This window comes from Carassius carassius, chromosome 37 (assembly GCF_963082965.1).
Source record: "Carassius carassius chromosome 37, fCarCar2.1, whole genome shotgun sequence".
NCBI lineage: Eukaryota > Metazoa > Chordata > Actinopteri > Cypriniformes > Cyprinidae > Carassius > Carassius carassius.
In genome coordinates, this window is record NC_081791.1 from 10,208,982 (window position 1) to 10,226,348 (window position 17,367).

General features: G+C 41.3%; 2 protein-coding genes across 6 annotated transcripts in view; one reads left to right on the forward strand and one right to left on the reverse strand.

The window, feature by feature from the left end:
• LOC132117975 (phosphatase and actin regulator 3-like) overlaps positions 1 to 505 on the forward strand; it is a 41,028-nt gene extending 40,523 nt beyond the window's left edge. For both annotated transcript variants that reach the window (XM_059527403.1, XM_059527402.1), the window contains exon 12: positions 3 to 505. In XM_059527403.1, coding sequence (XP_059383386.1) covers positions 3 to 18 — 16 coding nt within the window. In that variant the 3' untranslated portion in view covers positions 19 to 505. The remainder of the gene's footprint in view (positions 1 to 2) is intronic.
• Positions 506 to 1,196: 691 nt separating this feature from the next.
• sycp2 (synaptonemal complex protein 2) overlaps positions 1,197 to 17,367 on the reverse strand; it is a 28,599-nt gene continuing 12,428 nt past the window's right edge. The window contains exons 25-46 of one of the 4 annotated variants that reach the window (XM_059527406.1): positions 13,533 to 13,645; positions 13,415 to 13,451; positions 13,049 to 13,122; positions 12,907 to 12,949; positions 12,767 to 12,804; positions 12,549 to 12,606; positions 12,278 to 12,440; positions 12,020 to 12,084; positions 11,523 to 11,700; positions 11,088 to 11,402; positions 10,638 to 10,867; positions 5,185 to 5,409; positions 5,037 to 5,091; positions 4,757 to 4,945; positions 4,155 to 4,292; positions 3,080 to 3,225; positions 2,828 to 2,922; positions 2,629 to 2,728; positions 2,464 to 2,522; positions 1,968 to 2,046; positions 1,802 to 1,858; positions 1,197 to 1,713 (exon numbers count right to left, since the gene is read on the reverse strand). In XM_059527406.1, coding sequence (XP_059383389.1) covers positions 1,642 to 1,713; positions 1,802 to 1,858; positions 1,968 to 2,046; positions 2,464 to 2,522; positions 2,629 to 2,728; positions 2,828 to 2,922; positions 3,080 to 3,225; positions 4,155 to 4,292; positions 4,757 to 4,945; positions 5,037 to 5,091; positions 5,185 to 5,409; positions 10,638 to 10,867; positions 11,088 to 11,402; positions 11,523 to 11,700; positions 12,020 to 12,084; positions 12,278 to 12,440; positions 12,549 to 12,606; positions 12,767 to 12,804; positions 12,907 to 12,949; positions 13,049 to 13,122; positions 13,415 to 13,451; positions 13,533 to 13,645 — 2,529 coding nt within the window. In that variant the 3' untranslated portion in view covers positions 1,197 to 1,641. Of the gene's footprint in view, positions 1,714 to 1,801; positions 1,859 to 1,967; positions 2,047 to 2,463; positions 2,523 to 2,628; positions 2,729 to 2,827; positions 2,923 to 3,079; positions 3,226 to 4,154; positions 4,293 to 4,756; positions 4,946 to 5,036; positions 5,092 to 5,184; positions 5,410 to 10,637; positions 10,868 to 11,087; positions 11,403 to 11,519; positions 11,701 to 12,019; positions 12,085 to 12,277; positions 12,441 to 12,548; positions 12,607 to 12,766; positions 12,805 to 12,906; positions 12,950 to 13,048; positions 13,123 to 13,414; positions 13,452 to 13,532; positions 13,646 to 17,367 lie in introns of all 4 variants that reach the window. The other 3 variants (XM_059527407.1, XM_059527408.1, XM_059527405.1) reach the window with 3 other exon arrangements.

Sequence of the window (17,367 nt, forward strand, 5' to 3'; positions counted from 1 at the left end):
AGGTTTCACAGGCCCTAAGAGGGGGTTTTCTTCTGTGAAGGAAATGCTGAAAGCGGCGGTGCTTCTTTCAGAGCCGTGGCTTGGTCCATGGGCTTCCCTTATTCTTCCAGCGCCCTGGGGCCGAGTGGTGTTTGGGTGCGGTTAGCGCCAGAGGCTGCGTCTCCACCGCGGGCGGCCACAGGAGAAACCTGAAGAACATCTGCAGATACATTTAACCTGAGGCTGACGGAGTGGAGCGGCAGAGGACTGCATTTCAGCGACTGCTTAGAAAAGACGATTCAGTTCTGGGTAAATGTTTGTGTACATGTAACCTGCTCCACTCTAAAAAATAAGTAAAGAAAAAAAGAAAAAAAAATACTTGAGGGTTAATAAGCCTGCTATAAATGAATTTCATATTTACTGTACAAATGTCTGTTTGAACAGGGTTGTTCATGTCATCACTTGAAAAAAAAAAAAGAAAAAACCTTTGTAAGCACTACTTGTCTTTAAAATACAATTTTGGAAATACTTCTGTGTTGTTGTTTTTTAAGTTTGATTATACTGTACACACACACACACTACAGTTCAAAAGTATAGGGCTTTTGAAAAATCTCTTATGCTCACCAAGGCTGCATTTAGTTTATCAAAAATAAAGTAAAATCAGTACAATTGTGAAGTAAACCTGAATTTTCAGCATCATTACTACATTCTTCAGTGTCACATGATCCTTCAGAAATCATTCTAATGTGTCATTTGCAGCTCAAACATTTATCATCAATGTTGAAAAGTTTTTTTGGGGCTGGGGGGGTGGGACTGATATATTTTATCAGCATTCGCTGGAGAAACTGAAAAGTACAGCATTTATTTGAAATGAAATTATGATAAATTATATTGACTTTAGTTTCACTTTTGATCAATTCAATGCATCCTTGCCGTTTTCTTTTTTTTAAGTACTAATATTAATTCCTTAAATAAATAAAAAAACTACTGACCCCAAGCTTTTGAATAACAGTGTGTGTGTATTAATAGAGAACACTGCAGGACATCTGTCTCACTATCTCAGCCATGAAACCAGAAGTAAATTGTGTGAGTTTCAATCTATTTCGCTTGTTCCATTTACAGAGGACGATAATTAAATAACAAAAATGAATCAACTCAATCTGAACGTAATCTTTGAGAGCCTTCAACTGCAAGTAAAAGTGATACAAAAAGAACCATTTAGTAATTTTTCCTGTCTTTATTTTTCAACATCTCCCTTCAATTGAACCCATGAGGTTAGCTTATTCAGCTAGTGTAAAGGCACAAAACGTTTTTTAGAATGTAGCATCCCTTTTTAATTTCCGCGCACATGCATCTAAAGTTGATTTTTATGAGGTGGGATGTTAGAAATAAATGCATTTGTTCTTACATTACCTATAACAATTAATTATTCGCTTTTTAAACTATTCATTATTTATATTAAAAACCACAAGCAAATATGTGCGCTAAAACTATGTACAGCCAACCATTGTTTCAAGGAGACCAGAATAAATGGCATAAAGTACAAATATTCAACCTTTTGAGTAATGCTTTTTTAAAAGAACACAACATTAATAATATCTAAGCATACAAACAGGTTTTAGGTATAAAGTAATTTTCAAACGGTAGATTTTTTCCCTCAGGTCAGAACCTCGATGGATCAGGAAAGAACAAGGATTGCAGTCCTCTCCGCACACTCGTCAACTCTTCCTCGTGCTACAAAGAGAAAAACACAATTCCATTCAATTCAATTCAATCCTGTGTGATAGCAAGTATAAAATATCAGTTCTGTTTGGGCTCTCACTATTTCTTTGAAGAAACGCTCCTGAACTGAAGTCATGCTCTTCTTCATCAAAGACATCTGCAACAAAAGCAAAAAATAAATCTAATCTAGACAATCCAAGGTTAAAATGGCTTGAACTGTTAACTATCGAACCATGAAGGACTCCACTCAAGTTTCAATTCCACACCTCCACAGAGAAGACTTGTTTCTCATACTCTATACTGTCACACACGTCCGTCTGAATGGTGCTTCTAAGCTGCTGTAATCTGAGACAACAAAACAACAAGAATTAGCAAGAAAAGCACTTACATGACAAATGTACAAACCGCAAATACAGAGGGAACTATTCAAAGCACTACATTAGTCACTTTGAATCTAGAGTAATAGACAAATTCTTTAAAACATGCCTTATAATGCACGCTGCCATTTTTTAAAGAAATCACAAGATTCTTGGCATAATAGCATTACAGAGTGAACAAATAATTAGCATTACATAATTCTTGCTGTTTTTCCCCTGCTGCTACGAACGCATGGAAAATCCTGTTTGTTATAAACAGGTCTTGTAGACATAATTACATATTATGTGAACAGAACAGCTATGAAGGGAAGATTAGTTCCATTTCCAATAGAGCTGGGACATCTATGGCATTCTTCTCATGTTCATGCAGCTGTTATATTCTCACCTCTTGGTTCCTTTCTCTTGGTAAGTGTGGAAGGCCAGTGTCTGCTTCTCCCAGTAAGTCTGTATATTCAGTGTGATTGAATCAAAGGCCATTCACAGATAGATATTTGAAACAAATACTTGCATTTGCAATTATAGACACTTGGCAAATCAGAACACTCGTTACCGTCAATTCCTCTTCCATGCTTCGCAAAGCAATGTCATCTTGCTCCAGGTTTGCTATTTCGCTCAACAGGACTTTTTTAACTTTCTCCAGCCTCTGAGTACTATATATTAGGCAAGATAAAGAAAGCGTTAGAGGTAAATATCAGACATGTTACAAGGCAGAAACTCTGACCTCTTTAGGGTCAAGGGTCATGTCTGACCTGTACTGGTGCACTTGGACGCTGACAGATGACATGTGCTGCCCTATGGTCTTCAAAGTCTGCCCGGTGTAAAGATCCATTGTCCTGCAACGATTCTGACAAATGCACAAGACAAGTTATTAGAAAATGCTAATACACACTCACTAAATTCTTCAAGATGTGCAGCGGGTTTGACATGCAAGGATGTGAATCCTCAAGTGCTGGTGTGTTTAGCTAGCGCTGCTTTAGTGAGAAAAGTGAGATGACGAGCACCTTGATCTTCCTCTTAAGCTCTGAGCTGAACTGATGGCAGATAAAGCCCACCTGCTGAGCAGGCTGGGTCAGGTCTGTGTCTCCCTCCACACTGGCATGCCTGCAGCTGGACCTTGTACAAGATGATAGAGTCTCCACTTCTTCAGCTGGAGGGGGAACACACATAGACATAACCATGAGTCACTTACCACCACTTTCAAAAGCGCACACTTCTGGTCAGTGGGATTTTTTAATTGTAAGAAATACTTTTATTCAGCAAGAATGCATTAAAGGGTTAGTTCACCCAAAAAAGAAAATTCTGTCATTAATTACTCACCTTCACGTCGTTCATCTTCAGCAAACACATTTAAATGTTCAAGGCCCAAAAAGGTAGTAAAGACAGTGACAGTGGTTCAGCTGTAATTATATGAATTTATGAGAATACTCTTTGTGCACAAAGAACACAAAAATAACTATTTTAACAATTACTTCTCTTACGTGTCAGTCTCCACCACCATTCACAAAAGATCTACAATACAAACGTGTGCATTCGGTTTACGGTTGAACCACTGATGTCACATGGAGTATTTTAACAATGTCTTTACTACATTTCTGGGCCTTAAAATTTTTCAGTTGTGTTGTTGTCTAGCAGGGGTCAGAAAGCTATCGGATTTCATCAAAATATCATAATTTGCGTCCTGAGGATGAATGAAGAGGATTGGCACGCTTGAAGGTGAGTAATTAATGACAGAATTTTCATTTTTGGATTTACTCTCTCTTTAAACTGATCAGAAGTGACAGAATGTTGAATGTTTTATATATACTACATATATATATATACACACATACATGGTTTTCACCAAAAATGTTAGGCAGCATAACTGTTTTCAAAACTGATAATAAGAAATGTTTCTTGAGCACCAAATCAGCATGTTAGATGAAAAAAAAATACAGTTTTTACTGTTTTTGATCAAATTGGTGAGGAAAAGAGACTTCTTTCAAAAGCATTAAAAAGCCACACTGACCCCGAAAAATATTAAATGACAAAGCAAATTCTTAGCCCTATTTTGTGGCCAGAAACACTTTTTTGTATTACTGGATATTGTTGTTTCCTTGGCCCTTTTATTCAGGCCTCTCTGGTAACGTCTCTTTCTTCTCCCGTTCTCTGTGACTATGTCCTCCTCTTCTTCCTCTGAGCTGCTCTGATCCTTCATCAGTGGTTTAGTATTGGGGCCTGAGGCACAGCAACACAACATCACTCACAGCATCAAAAATAACAGTGTCTGATGAGTCAGGACTGGGATTAATCTGTGTCCGAGAAACTGAGATGCACATTCAGTAAAACTGTCTGCAAAATCGAAATATTCAGTAATGTGCTATGCATATAGAGACCTACTCTGATTGTATCACGTTATAAAGCATCAAATGATAAATCAGTCACATTTAAATTTTTGAATTAATCAAAGTTTCTGTACTCAGCAAGGTTGTTTGGTATCTATTTTTGCTGTATCATGCTTGTTGCTCCGCCCACAGTGAAATCTTATTGGTCTATCTAGCTTTTCATGGCGTTATATTAAACATTAAATATGTTCTGATTGGTTAGTATTACCACAAGGAAATAATACTTTATGCTGGTAACTTGCCACGCCATGCCTAGTTAGGATGATGCATAATCTTTTTGTATAAGGTGATAAATACCCTTACTAGGAGTGAAGGATTTATTAGTAGGCACAAACAGCTTTCTAGGCTTCATTTTCAGAGCTAGCTGCGAGGGAGAAGGAGCCTTATTCTCTTTGTCCTCCTCACTGTCCTCATCTCTTTCTGAAAGACTCATCTCTCTCTCAAAGGAGTGGCTCAGGGTGAGATGCTTGTGGACGGCCGTTGGACCTGATTAGCAATTGGTACAAGAAAGATGCTTATATTTGTATACTAAAAAAAATTAACAAAAACACACAACATGGTCAAAAAATCTCTTCACCTGACTTAAATTCTAGTCTCTCAACCTTACTTCCTTTCTGGCTTGCTGGTGTTTTCTATAAGTCATACAAGAATGAAGTGGTGTGTTACTGAAATGTAGTACTATGAAAAGTGTAACTGTGCTCAGAAATAAACTGTTAAAGCTGTACCTCTAGCTCAGTGCACATCAGGGCCATGTTGCTCACAGATATGTGAGAAGATTGGCTCATTGTCACAGAAATGACAGACCTCCTTTCAAACGATGCTGGGCTGGTTTTGTCCATGACACCCCTCTGCTCCTCCTGGAGGTCTGGAGGGATGTGTGGAGAGGGCCGGGTGGATTTCTCCAGGGGTTGAGTAGGGGTCAGTAATGAGGGGACTGGACTCAGCTCCACCTGAGTTAGGCATCACATAAAGATATTCATCTTTAGATCAGATTGTAGAAAATAAAGATTGAATAACACAATCAAATCACACTTTGTATAGTATCCTCAAAATACATCTGGAAACTTAAGCCACACTTAAAATGTATGTATTACACTGTAAAATATCATATCAAAAAAATAAGTGGCATTTCTTTTAAATAAAGACATAAGGATTGCACAAGTACATTTAAAAAAAACATTTCACAAAAATAAATGTTAAGGTTATACAACAATATAAATGAATGGCTTTATCCACTGTTCAAAACTTTGAGGCTTTTGAAAACAGATTCTTATGCTTTCAAATACTGCATTCATTTGATCAAAAAATCTGTAAAAATCTACAAATATCAGTAACATTGTGAAATATTATTACAATTATTGGTGTGTCTGGATTTTCAGCATCATTACTCCAGTCTTCAGTGTCACATGATCCTTCAGAAATATTTCTAATGTAGTGATATGGTGCTCAAGGAACATTTCTGATTATTACTAATGTTGAAAACAGTTGAAATCAGGAATGTGTGATATATTTTTCATGACTCTTCAATGCATACAAAATGTCTCAGGTTATGAATGTAACCATGGTTCCCTGAGAGGGAACGAGACACTGCGTCCTCTGAGGGGACACTATGGGGAACACCTCGTCGTGACCCGTGTCTGTAGCATACTTTGAAAAACGCCAACGTGTTGGCCGGCGACAGCATCTGACGTCACTACCGGCGCGACTATAAATACGCGTCTGTAGGACCCGTCACTTTATCTACTTCGTGAAGCTTGCGTCCGAAGCATGGCAGGGAGCTAGAGGACGCAGTGTCTCGTTCCCTCTCAGGGAACCATGGTTACATTCGTAACCTGAGACGTTCCCTATCAAGGGAACTTCGAACTGCGTCCTCTGAGGGGACACTATGGGGAACAGTATACCCACGCCGCCATGCTGAGGGGAGTGCAGACCAGAATCATGGCAAACACTAAGTACCAACTCTACCGCTTCACCGGGAGTCGCCCCTGGGACGGTTCGACGGCTGTCTATGACATTATCCCTTACGACCAAAGGCCTAAGCTACATACCCAACTTACCTGTAGGGCCCTGGCCCGGGGTAGAGCTGAAGGCTTGGAATCACAAAAGATTCCTTTAAAGGGATACGGCTAAGAGCCTGGCACTTTCCTCTACCAAGTCTTTGCCTGTCACACAGGGGCTACTGCTAGCTTTCGCAAAAACTTGCAGAAAGAGCTGTCCCAACAGTACTCTAGTAGCGGTGCCCTGTTCTAGATAGGTATCAGAGGATACCTAGGTGGAGTGGTGCCCAAGATGAACGGGGCTTTAACCGACTAAAGAAAGGGCACGAAGCAGCCGCGCGAAGCCCTTACCATATAGGATTTTAGAAAGAACGCAGAGTACTAGCGTGCAAACTTACCACAGTGTGGATTTCAGAAAGTGTGCAAAGACTTCACGTGCACACTTACCATAACATGGATTTACAAATACTGTTCTAAGGAGGGGCTCTCGTGGAACTCTGATATAGCAGCTCGTAGATGGAATGGCCAGGGAGCAGAGCAATTGGAGCACGGAACGTACAGATGAAGCCTCGGCCACGCCTGTACCATGGCGTCCAGCCCCCAATGGAGCTGGATGAGTCAGAGGAAGCCAGAGGGGATAGTGCGATGCTCTCTCGAGCTGCAAAACCGATCCACCAAAGTCTGGCCAACCTCTCTAACTCTGCCTCAACACCTTGGTGTGAAGGCGCCATTCCCCGAGCCTCAGCCCCTGCCTCAGCAGGATGTCTGCTCTCACAGTGCGTCTCAAAACAGTATGTAGTACTGGAGCGCTCTGAAAGAACCGAGAATCAGTCTCCCAAGAGAGGAGGACTCCGAGCTCCGAGCAGCATGCTCATAGGTGACCCTTTCAGAAAGGGGAGCGCTGCTAAACTACCGCGAGAATCGCCTTCAGAAAGACCTGGTGAAGCCTACTATCTGAAAACCACAATATGCTATTTAGTGGAAACGCACAGTATGTGGGAGCTAAATCTCCAGGGAGGCCTGGTGAGGCCTACTACCTGGCAACCACAGAATGTGGGAGCTCCCCTTCAGAGAGACCTGGTGAAGCCTACTATCTGAAAACCACAATATGCTATTTAGTGGAGACGCACAGTATGTGGGAGCTAAATCTCCAGGGAGGCCTGGTGAGGCCTACTACCTGGCAACCACAGTATGTGGGAGCTCACCATCAGAGAGGCCTGATGAAGCCTACTACCTCATAACCACAATATGTGGGAGTCCACCCAGCCCCTCATGTTGAGGGAAGCGATGCTTGAGGTGTATAACAAATACACACCGGTTGAATGAAGCCCATGGAACCCAGGGCTAATCATCTTAAGAAAGGGAACGAAGCGGAGCGCGTAACCCCTACCGTACAGGATTTTAGAAAGTGCGCAAAGTCTTGCGTGCACACTTACCACTTACGTGGATTTCAGACAGTGTGCAAAGTGTTCACGTGCGGCCCCTCAGGGTGACCTGGCCGGACAAAGTCTTGCGTGCACACTTACCACTTACGTGGATTTCAGACAGTGTGCAAAGTGTTCACGTGTGGCCCCTCAGGGTGACCTGGCCGGACATCTATGGAATTCCCTGCAGTGCTGTGCCAATTCTGATGATCAGCCAGGCTCCTCGGGAGGGGGTGTGGGATGGACAACCGCAGAGCGCTTGCCTCCCACGCGCGGGTCTCACTCCGCGGTGGGTGTCGCGCCCCGGGGGGGCGGAACCCACGTGGTGCGGCCGCCTACCGAAAGCCTGTGATCTTGGCCACCTAGCTATTTCCAGAGCACTGTAAAGGAAACTCACAGAGATTGTTAGTAGACATATAACCACCAGCAACATAACATCCATAAACAGGTAAAGCAAGGGTTACGTACTCACCCACCCTCCTGTACTGGAGTCCCGCTTGCGGGGCGCCCCCTTCTGGTCCGGACCATCAGTAAGGCGGTTACTATGAACATAGAACCAACCAAAACATCATAGGTCCAGGAAGGAGACTGTTATGTGAGAGACTGTCCACCTAACCTCGATCAGGTGGAGAGCTGGTGGCTACGGGGGAATTAGGCAGGGGAGGATAAAAACAGAAGTTAAAACAGAGGTTAAAAACATCCGGAGCTACTAGGTCTTTCTATCGCTCTGACCCGGGCGAGGACGCTGCCTCGTCTGAATCACGTCCCTCAGACCCTGCTTACCTCTCCGTGACCCGCGGTTCCTCTTGCCCCTGCCCTTAGGCGGGGGAGGAGCGCGAGCCGCGACACTAGCCTTCTGCGCCCGTCTACAATCCTCAGATCGAGATGGGCCAGGACCCCTTTGTTGTTCGGGCTCGGACCTGGACCTTCGTGGAATGAAGGATTTAAAAGCAGCTGAGCGCGCCCTTGCCTCCCTGAACTTTTCGACCACCATCTCGACGGAGGCACCGAAAAGCTCAGAAGGCGAGACCGGAGCATCGAGAAGAAACCCCCTTTCTTCCCTCCCGATGTCTGCCAGGTTCACCCACAGATGTCTCTCCGTTACTACCATGGCCGCCATAGACCTGCCCATGGCGGAGGCGGCCTGCTTGGTAGCCCGGAGAGAGAGGTCTGTGGTGCGGCGCAGCTCGGCTACCTGGTCAGGTGAAAGGCCCTCGCCTGTATCCAGGTCCTTCAGCAGTTCAGCCTGGTAGGTCTGAAGCACCGCCATCGTGTGCAACGAAGCCACAGCCTGACCTGCTGCCGCGTATGACCTGCCATTTAAGCGGGATGTATCCTGGAGGGGCTTAGATGGCAAAGAGGGAAATTTAAGAGAGGACGTTTCCCCCACAGAGAGATAGCTAGCCAGCGTCTCTTCTACAGGGGGCATCCTCTCATAGCCGTTTTCGTGCATGCCGTCGATATTAGCATAGCTCATATGCTGAAACCGGTGGATGCGAGAGGAAAACGGCCTCTTCCATTCCTTTTCGACTTCTGCATGCAAGTCAGGCAAGAATGGAAGGCTCACCTGGGCTGGGGGGCTATGGTCAGACAAATAACGCTCATCGAGGCGACCTCATGACGTTACCTTTCTGGCACGCTTCCATGGCAAGTCTAATTTTGCCGTGGCGCGATCCATAACCTCTAACAGCTCCTCATACGCAGGGCAGGAGGATTGAGAAGGCTCAGCCTCAGCTTCTTCGCCACTCTCAGACATCTCCTGCTCTTTCTGGGTAGAACCCAGCAGAGAACTAACTTCAGTGTCAGAATGGGTTAATGATAACACATCTTCCTCCCGTTGTTCACTCTCGTTCGCCGCCGGAGAGTGTGAAAGGGAAAGTCCCTCTCTACACTCCTCAGCGAGATCCATCTGTGATCCCCACGAGCTCATTCTCCTCTTTGCCTCGGCAACGGCGGGTCCTGAGCCGCGGGATCCAGATGGCTGTCCCTCTTTCCTCGAAAAGAGAGACAAACGAGAGCGGAGCTTTCTCACAGAAAAACTCTCACAGTGCACGCAGATCGCCCCCTTAAGGACATCGCGCGCGTGCTCTTCGCCCAAACAAGAGACGCAAAGAGTGTGTGTGTCATCGGATGTCAGATAACGCTGGCACGGATGCACACACTGTCTAAACGCCTTGCTAGTGGAAGCCATGATGATAACAATAATAGATCGTTCTTACCGTTTTGGTCGTTTCTCAGATGCACGCTTCAAACAAAACAGTCAATGAAGACGAAGAAGATAAAGTGACGGGTCCTACAGGCGCGTATTTATAGTCGCGTGGGTAGTGACGTCAGAGGCTGTCGCCGGCCAACACGTTGGCGTTTTTCAAAGTATGCTTCAGACACGGGTCACGACGAGGTGTTCCCCATAGTGTCCCCTCAGAGGACGCAGTTCGAAGTTCCCTTGATAGGGAACTCAAAAGAGTAGCATTTATTTTAAATAGACATATTTTGCTATTATTTACTGTCACTTTTGATCCCAAACTTTTAAACAGTAGTGAACATCAAAATCAAAATTATTTGTCCATAGAAATATTAAGTTAGCTCTTTATTTAGCATTATTTTATTTGCAGTTGCCAGCAAAATATGCAAATGCCATATATTTTGAGGCAAGTTTATGATCAGAACTAACAATGAAATGAGCATTGAGAGCTGTAATGTCGCCCTTTAGTACTTGATCATCTTACTTTGAAAACATGCACTCTCTTTCCTGTTTACCTGTGCAGCAGGTGCAATCCGCTTAGAGCCTCTTGAGGTTGTGGAAACAGGTGTTATGGTGTGAGATGCCGGTTTCACAGCAGCTTTATTCCCTGAGGTTTTACAGAGAGAGAAGGCTTTGAGAGAACCGAGAGGCTGTAGTGGAGAAGAGTCAGCTTCGATTGGAGAGATGGACAGAGAACGGAGCGGTGTAGCATTGGCTCTCAAGTTGGTTGTTAGTTTTTCGCCTGCTACAGAGAAAAAATAATAATAATTTACAGAGCAATTAGACAAAATGTTTTTTTTTTTTTTTAAACCAGGCTGTGCATTCAAAAAGTTTCAGTGTGATTCAGAGCTAGAATTTATTACTAAACAATTATTAATGCACATTAATTTTACAAATAAACATTTTAATTGACAGATACATTTATACAAATATAAATAACTCATTTAAGGCACTTTAATTCTTACATCTCATCTTCTCAACGGAGGGAGGCGAGGCGAATGTTGAAGATAATCTTGCAGCCCAAGATTCCTTCTGTCTTCTGACTGACCCCTGAGCAGATGACGTCTTCTTCACTGGAAGATGCTCTGGACTACACATCTTCTTGCCTTTATCATTCCTCTGACCTCCCAGAACCTTTGCAAATACTTTTTCTGCCTTCTTCTGTACATTTTTCTCATTTTGTAGTTTGGCTATATCTACAGATGTTTTCTCTCTCTTTTCTCCTTGTTCTGTGGCTCGAGCTGGGACAGTCTGCTGAAGCGTTGCTGCTCGACCATCTGCTTTTTTCTATACAGAAAAGACATAAAACTCATCAGGACAATTATCATTAGTCTGTCTAGACCCGGAAGATCTTAAATCGAGGCTGAGGATCCCTGTGAACTGACTGTGCTGAATACCACATGCCTTAGGGGGTGGTGCTCTTTCGCTCTCTGACAGACTGGACTGGTTGTCTGAGTCAGACGGCTCTCTGTAGGTTCTGGTCAAGGCTGCAGCTCTTTGAGGTCGTCCTGTGGCTTTCTTATTATTGACGCTTGGCTGCCTTTTATCCTCCTGTTCAGCCATTTTCTTCTGTCTCTTCTATTTTTCAAACAATTCAGTAGAAAAGTTAATAATTACTGTAAATATGACTATAAGAAATACAATACTACGGATTCAAAAAAGTGTAATAAAACTGGGTTGAAATTCAATTAACTGTGAAGACCCAATCTAATATTCTTCTCAATCCACCCTAAAAAAACTAAGCTGCAAATGGTTAATTAGGAAAAGATTCTGCTTATGATATTACAACCATGAACACATTAACACAAAACCAACTGATATTTACCAATTAACACCAAATCACATTATAAACGTGACAAAAAAACTACAAATTGTACAATATGGCACTTGTTCTTACCCGCTTCGGCTTGATTTGTTCTTTCACTGGTTTTGGCGAAGGCAAAGGTGTATATGGTGATTTAACTGAAACAAAATGAAAGTGTTAAGAGAGTAACGTACAGAAAGATGTGAAAAAGAGAGAGGGAAAGTAGTTCATAAAGTTTGTGTGTAGTCTTTAAATAGATGCCACCCATCTTCACTGTAGCGTTAACCTCTACAGATGACAAATAAGAGTTCAAAACAACAGTTGGAGATGTAAGAGATCGTTTTAGCATACATGCAGAGTCAGCTGGTGGATAGATAGGTTTAACCGGCTGCCTGCTGTAGTCTGCCACTTTGGGCTTGGGTTTCCTGTTGGCTGAGTGTAACCAGCTAATCTCTGTTGTGTTGTCTGTGTCCGTGTCACTGAACAGCTTTTTCTTCTCATTTGCATTGGCAGCCTAGATCGTAACACAACCAAATATAAAAAGTGGATTTATTTTTTGGTGTATGTTAAATCAACAAATGCATTAAGTGTCCATCCCCAAATAATGAATGAAATGTGAAACCTTTGTAAGCCGTTGTCTTTTAGCAGACTTGGAGAGAGTCTGAGGATTACTTGGTGGACTAAAAGAGAAAACATAATATAAATATGCAATAAAGTACATAATTTATTAACAAGCAGTCCCATGTTCACAAATGCAGGATTTCTTTGGAGAGATGTTATTGAGTATTATTGTATTGTTCAACACTAGAGGGGGCTGTTTTTATAAATTAACAGAATTACCTGCTTTCCACTCTGGACGTATCAGAGGATTTCTTTCTCTAAAGAGGAAACAAAAAAAATTAAGAACTTCTTAAGTTTTTTATTTTGTTTTTAAATATTATAAATATGATGTTTCCATTCAGAGCTATTGGTGTCCTTACCGCACTAATTTTTGGCTTGTCCTCTGTAAATGCATAAACATCCCTGAGGAGACAAAACACAATAAATTCAGAGATTTTTCAGAAGATATTTTCAAATTAAATATCCCAAATTTAAGCGATTGAAGTCTGTAGAATGCAATACTCAGTCAGCTGGAACTCCTTCTTGGCTTTGTCTTGTGTTTTGTGCAAACTTGGATTCTTGGCAGCAGTTTTCTCCTTTAACACAATGTGCAAGGGGGAAAAAAAATAAGTTTGCATCACATTTGTAACTACCCTGTTGAATAAAAAGCAGCATATGCTGGTTGGGTATGTTTTAAAGCATGGCATCTGGTTTAGGCTGATCCTTGTTGGTTTTGTGCTGGCCTTAAGCAACTAGCTCCTGCTCAGGATCAGCTCATAACCAGCTGCCATGCTTCAAAACATACCTAAGCAGCATATGCTGTTTTTTCAACGGGGTAGATGTATTGATTTGACATTAGAAATACTGTTTTCTTTCTAAATGACTTACAGTGGAGGAAGGACAGCAGCTCTTATTGAGCAGATATCTGAAAGTGAAGGTAAGAGTGTTATTTCATGTGAGGACAGAGGAAAAGGTAGGGCATGGATGAAAGGTCAGTCTGTGTCACCTGTTAGTAGAGCCGATATTACATGGGCCTCCAGGTTCATGGGACGCTGCTTTGGCAGTTCTCTTGTAATGACTGGATATCATTTTCACCATACCATCTGCAGCATGTGCCATCTTCAGAACAATAACAACAAACACAGTATAATACAATACACTTAGCTTTGTAATTATAGGAAATTACTTAACAGGATAGTAGAGAGAGGACTGAAAATCATGGGGAGAAAGGAATGGGATTGGAACATCCCTGGTGAGAAAATAAATATATTTCTTTAATATAATATTTTGCAATGTGCAGAAACGGTTATTTTGAAATCGCAATGTACAATACATGGCATATTTAGACACAGGTTGATGTATTCTCCCATGCTGGCAAAGGTTTATAAATGATTTAAGTTACAAATCTAGTGAGATAATGCACACTGTTTTTCCAGATGACATTAAGCAATTCAAATTCACAGCATATACAAAGGAGTTTAGGAGTTTTTAAGAGTTTAGCCCCTTTCACAAATACAGTTTTCAATGGTAAATTACTGGTAAAGTTACCAGTGTGTCATGTCTACAGATAGATCATGTGTGAACAGGACCTTTTCAAAAATTATGGTAAATACCGTATTTTCCGGACTATAAGTCGCACTTTTTTTCATAGTTTGGCTGGTGCTGTGACTTATAGTCAGGTGCGACTTATTCATCAAAATTAATTTGACATGAACCAGGAGAAATGAACCAAGAGAAAACATTACCGTCTCCAGCCGCGAGAGGGCGCTCTATGCTGCTCTATGCTCCTGTAGTCTTATACTAAGCAGCATAGAGCGCCCTCTCGCGGCTGGAGACGGTAATGTTTTCTCTTGGTTCTTGGTTCTAAATAAATGCGACTTATAGTCCAGTGCGACTTATATATGTTTTTTTCCTCATCATGACGTATTTTTGGACCGATGCAACTTATACTCAGGTGCGACTTATAGTCCGAAAAATACGGTATGTTCTGGTAATCATATCTTCATGGAGATGACATGATTACTCTGAGCTCTTTACAAAGCTCCGCTGCTTTACAATTGGCTTTTCTGTATAAATATGTTTTAGATGGACATCTTTGACCAAATGTTGCGTCTCGCAGGTTTTTATGTCGTGCTTCTCCATTCATCAGGGCTGCGACTCTGCATTTGGATACTACTATGCGCATCTTGTGTTTATAAGAGCAAACCATTCTGATTGGCTAGTAATGTTAATTTGGTTGAGAGTGAAAGCTGCTCCTTTTTTCAAAGTTTTATTTTTTTGAATGTAGGATTATTTTTTTCTGCAGCCAAACGCTGCACGCCAGAAATCCGGCACAATGCCGGAGAACTTTAAGCCATGAATGTTATATCAAATAGCACTTCAGTCAAAATTATAGCCAAGCACTTTAAATGTAATTTAATGTTTTAGTCAGTATGTTAGTTTTAGTATTTAGTAGTTTTTTATAGCATGACACAAGATTATTAAAACAATAATTTAAAATGTAACATATTCAATTTGATATTACAAAATGCACTTTTTAAGTGTTCTTAAGCGTATTAAAAGACCTAGTCATAAGTGTACTCTTTACAGATACACAAGAGGCCTAAATACACTTTACGCAGCAGGCTGTGTAATATAGGGGTGTAACGGTGCGCAAAAATCACGGTTCGGTACGTACCTTGGTTTTAAAGTCACGGTTCGGTTCATTTTCGGTACAGTAAGGGAAAGAAATGCAAACATTAAACTGCAGGTTTTTATTACTATAAACTTTTTTTTACAATTTGTTTACACTTTTTTTTAAATACTTTTTAATAAAATATATATAAAATAAAAAAAGAATAAGAAATAAAATAATGCTGCAAAGTTCTCCAATAAATAAAATACTCTCAGTCTCAAACCAATATCATATAATAAAATATAATGAAAAATATAAATAAATAACTATGATTACAGTGCAGCTTTACCAATCCCAGCTTGTATGCCTGCTCATATTTAAAAAATATATATCACTTTTCCAGCATCAACAGTTTCAGTTTTTAGACCTGCTCAGATTTCGTTATTGCGTTGGACCGATCGGAATTAAGAGCAAAGGTCTTTTTAAATGCCGACGGGAGCTGCGTTTGGATTACAATCGTTTTTTTCCTAGTTGTAGTGATGTTCACACTCGCGTGATGCCTTTTGAAAACCTTAGGCCGGTGACACACTGCCATATTGCACCTGTCAAACATAGTCTATTTTGCCTAGGCCTTATATTTATGCTCAACATGAAGTATAGATATTGTTGTCGTGAAGACAAGATCCTGGTCTGTAGGCGGTCTCACTCCATGTCACCACACAGTAGCAAGCAGCGCGCCAGCGCCGCTTCAGGCACGATTCTGGTGTGTAAAGACACGGAAAACTCGAAGCAGCCGTCCCGCAACTGACACGCAGCAGAAACGACACGCTCGTCACTCACGCCACGCAGCCAGTGTGTCACCGGCCTTAGAAACAGCTGCAGGGCGGGATTTGCGCTGAACGCGGAGACTTCCGCCACTTAATATGTTCGTTTGGAAACACGAAAATGTACCTACGTTCCGCGTACAAAATATTGCACTCGGTCATTCAGTACACACGTGCACCGTAACAAAAGCCCTGTACCGAAACGGTCCGGAATGAATACACGTACCGTTACACCCCTAGTGTAATGTGTGAAATCTTTTATTTTTGTTATTACTATGGCCATTTGACTTATAGCAGTGTCCAGTGCTTCCTATACATAGAATTATTTGTGACGGCTCGTCACTATATCAAAACTGACCGCCACAAATAGATTTTCCAAAAGGATTATATTTCATTGAATGAAATGAGCACTTAATTTTTCAAAATTAAAATGCAGTGCGCATGTTTTTATCTGATGATATTACAAAATGTCAAAAAATGATATTACAAAATGCACTTTTTAAGTGTTCTTAAGCGTATTAAAAGACCTAGTCATGAGTGTACTCTTCACAGGTACACAAGAGGCCTAAATACACTTTACGCAGCAGGCTGTGTAATATGTGTGAAATCTTTTATTTTTGTTATCACTATGGCCATTTGACTTATAGCAGTGTCCAGTGCGTCCTAAACAATGAAATATTTGTGACGGCTCGTCACTATATCAAAACTGACCACCACAAATAGATTTTCCAAAAGGATTATATTTCATACAATAAAATGAGCACTTAATTTTTCAAAATTAAAATGCAGCGCGGATGTTTTTATATGAATGTATCTTTGAAAAGAACCGACTGTCTTCAGAAAAGCTTTGATGTCATTTTGATTTCATCTTTCCAGTAAAGCCTGATAAAATAGCATTTGTGAGCAGCACTTATTTAATTACAGCTGTTACCGGAGAAACCGCTATATCTCCGCTCCAACCGCGTTGAATTAATTTGAAGTCTGTGGGAAACAATGGTGTCTGTCAGTAAACATAAACAAAAAGCATGCTTACTACTATTATTACTATCTTGTACCCTGCAATAATAATTTGCTCAAACTAATTTTTATGAGATGAATGGGGAAAAAAAAGAAAATCGGCCAAACATATTGGTCAAAAAAATAACTGCCATTATATAACTGCCATCAGCTGCCCTGATTTCTAAATATTGGCATCGGCCAGTGAAAAACCCATATCGGTTGACTTCTAAGATGATCCCTTAAATTTTTTTCTTAAAAAACATAATTTCTTTATGACTGAAGAAAGAAAGACATGAACATCTTGGATGACAAGGGGGTGAGTAAATAATCAGTAAATGTTTGTAAACTTAAAGTACCACATCTTAATGTGCCTAGATCAAATAAACTCCAAATTCAAGAAATAG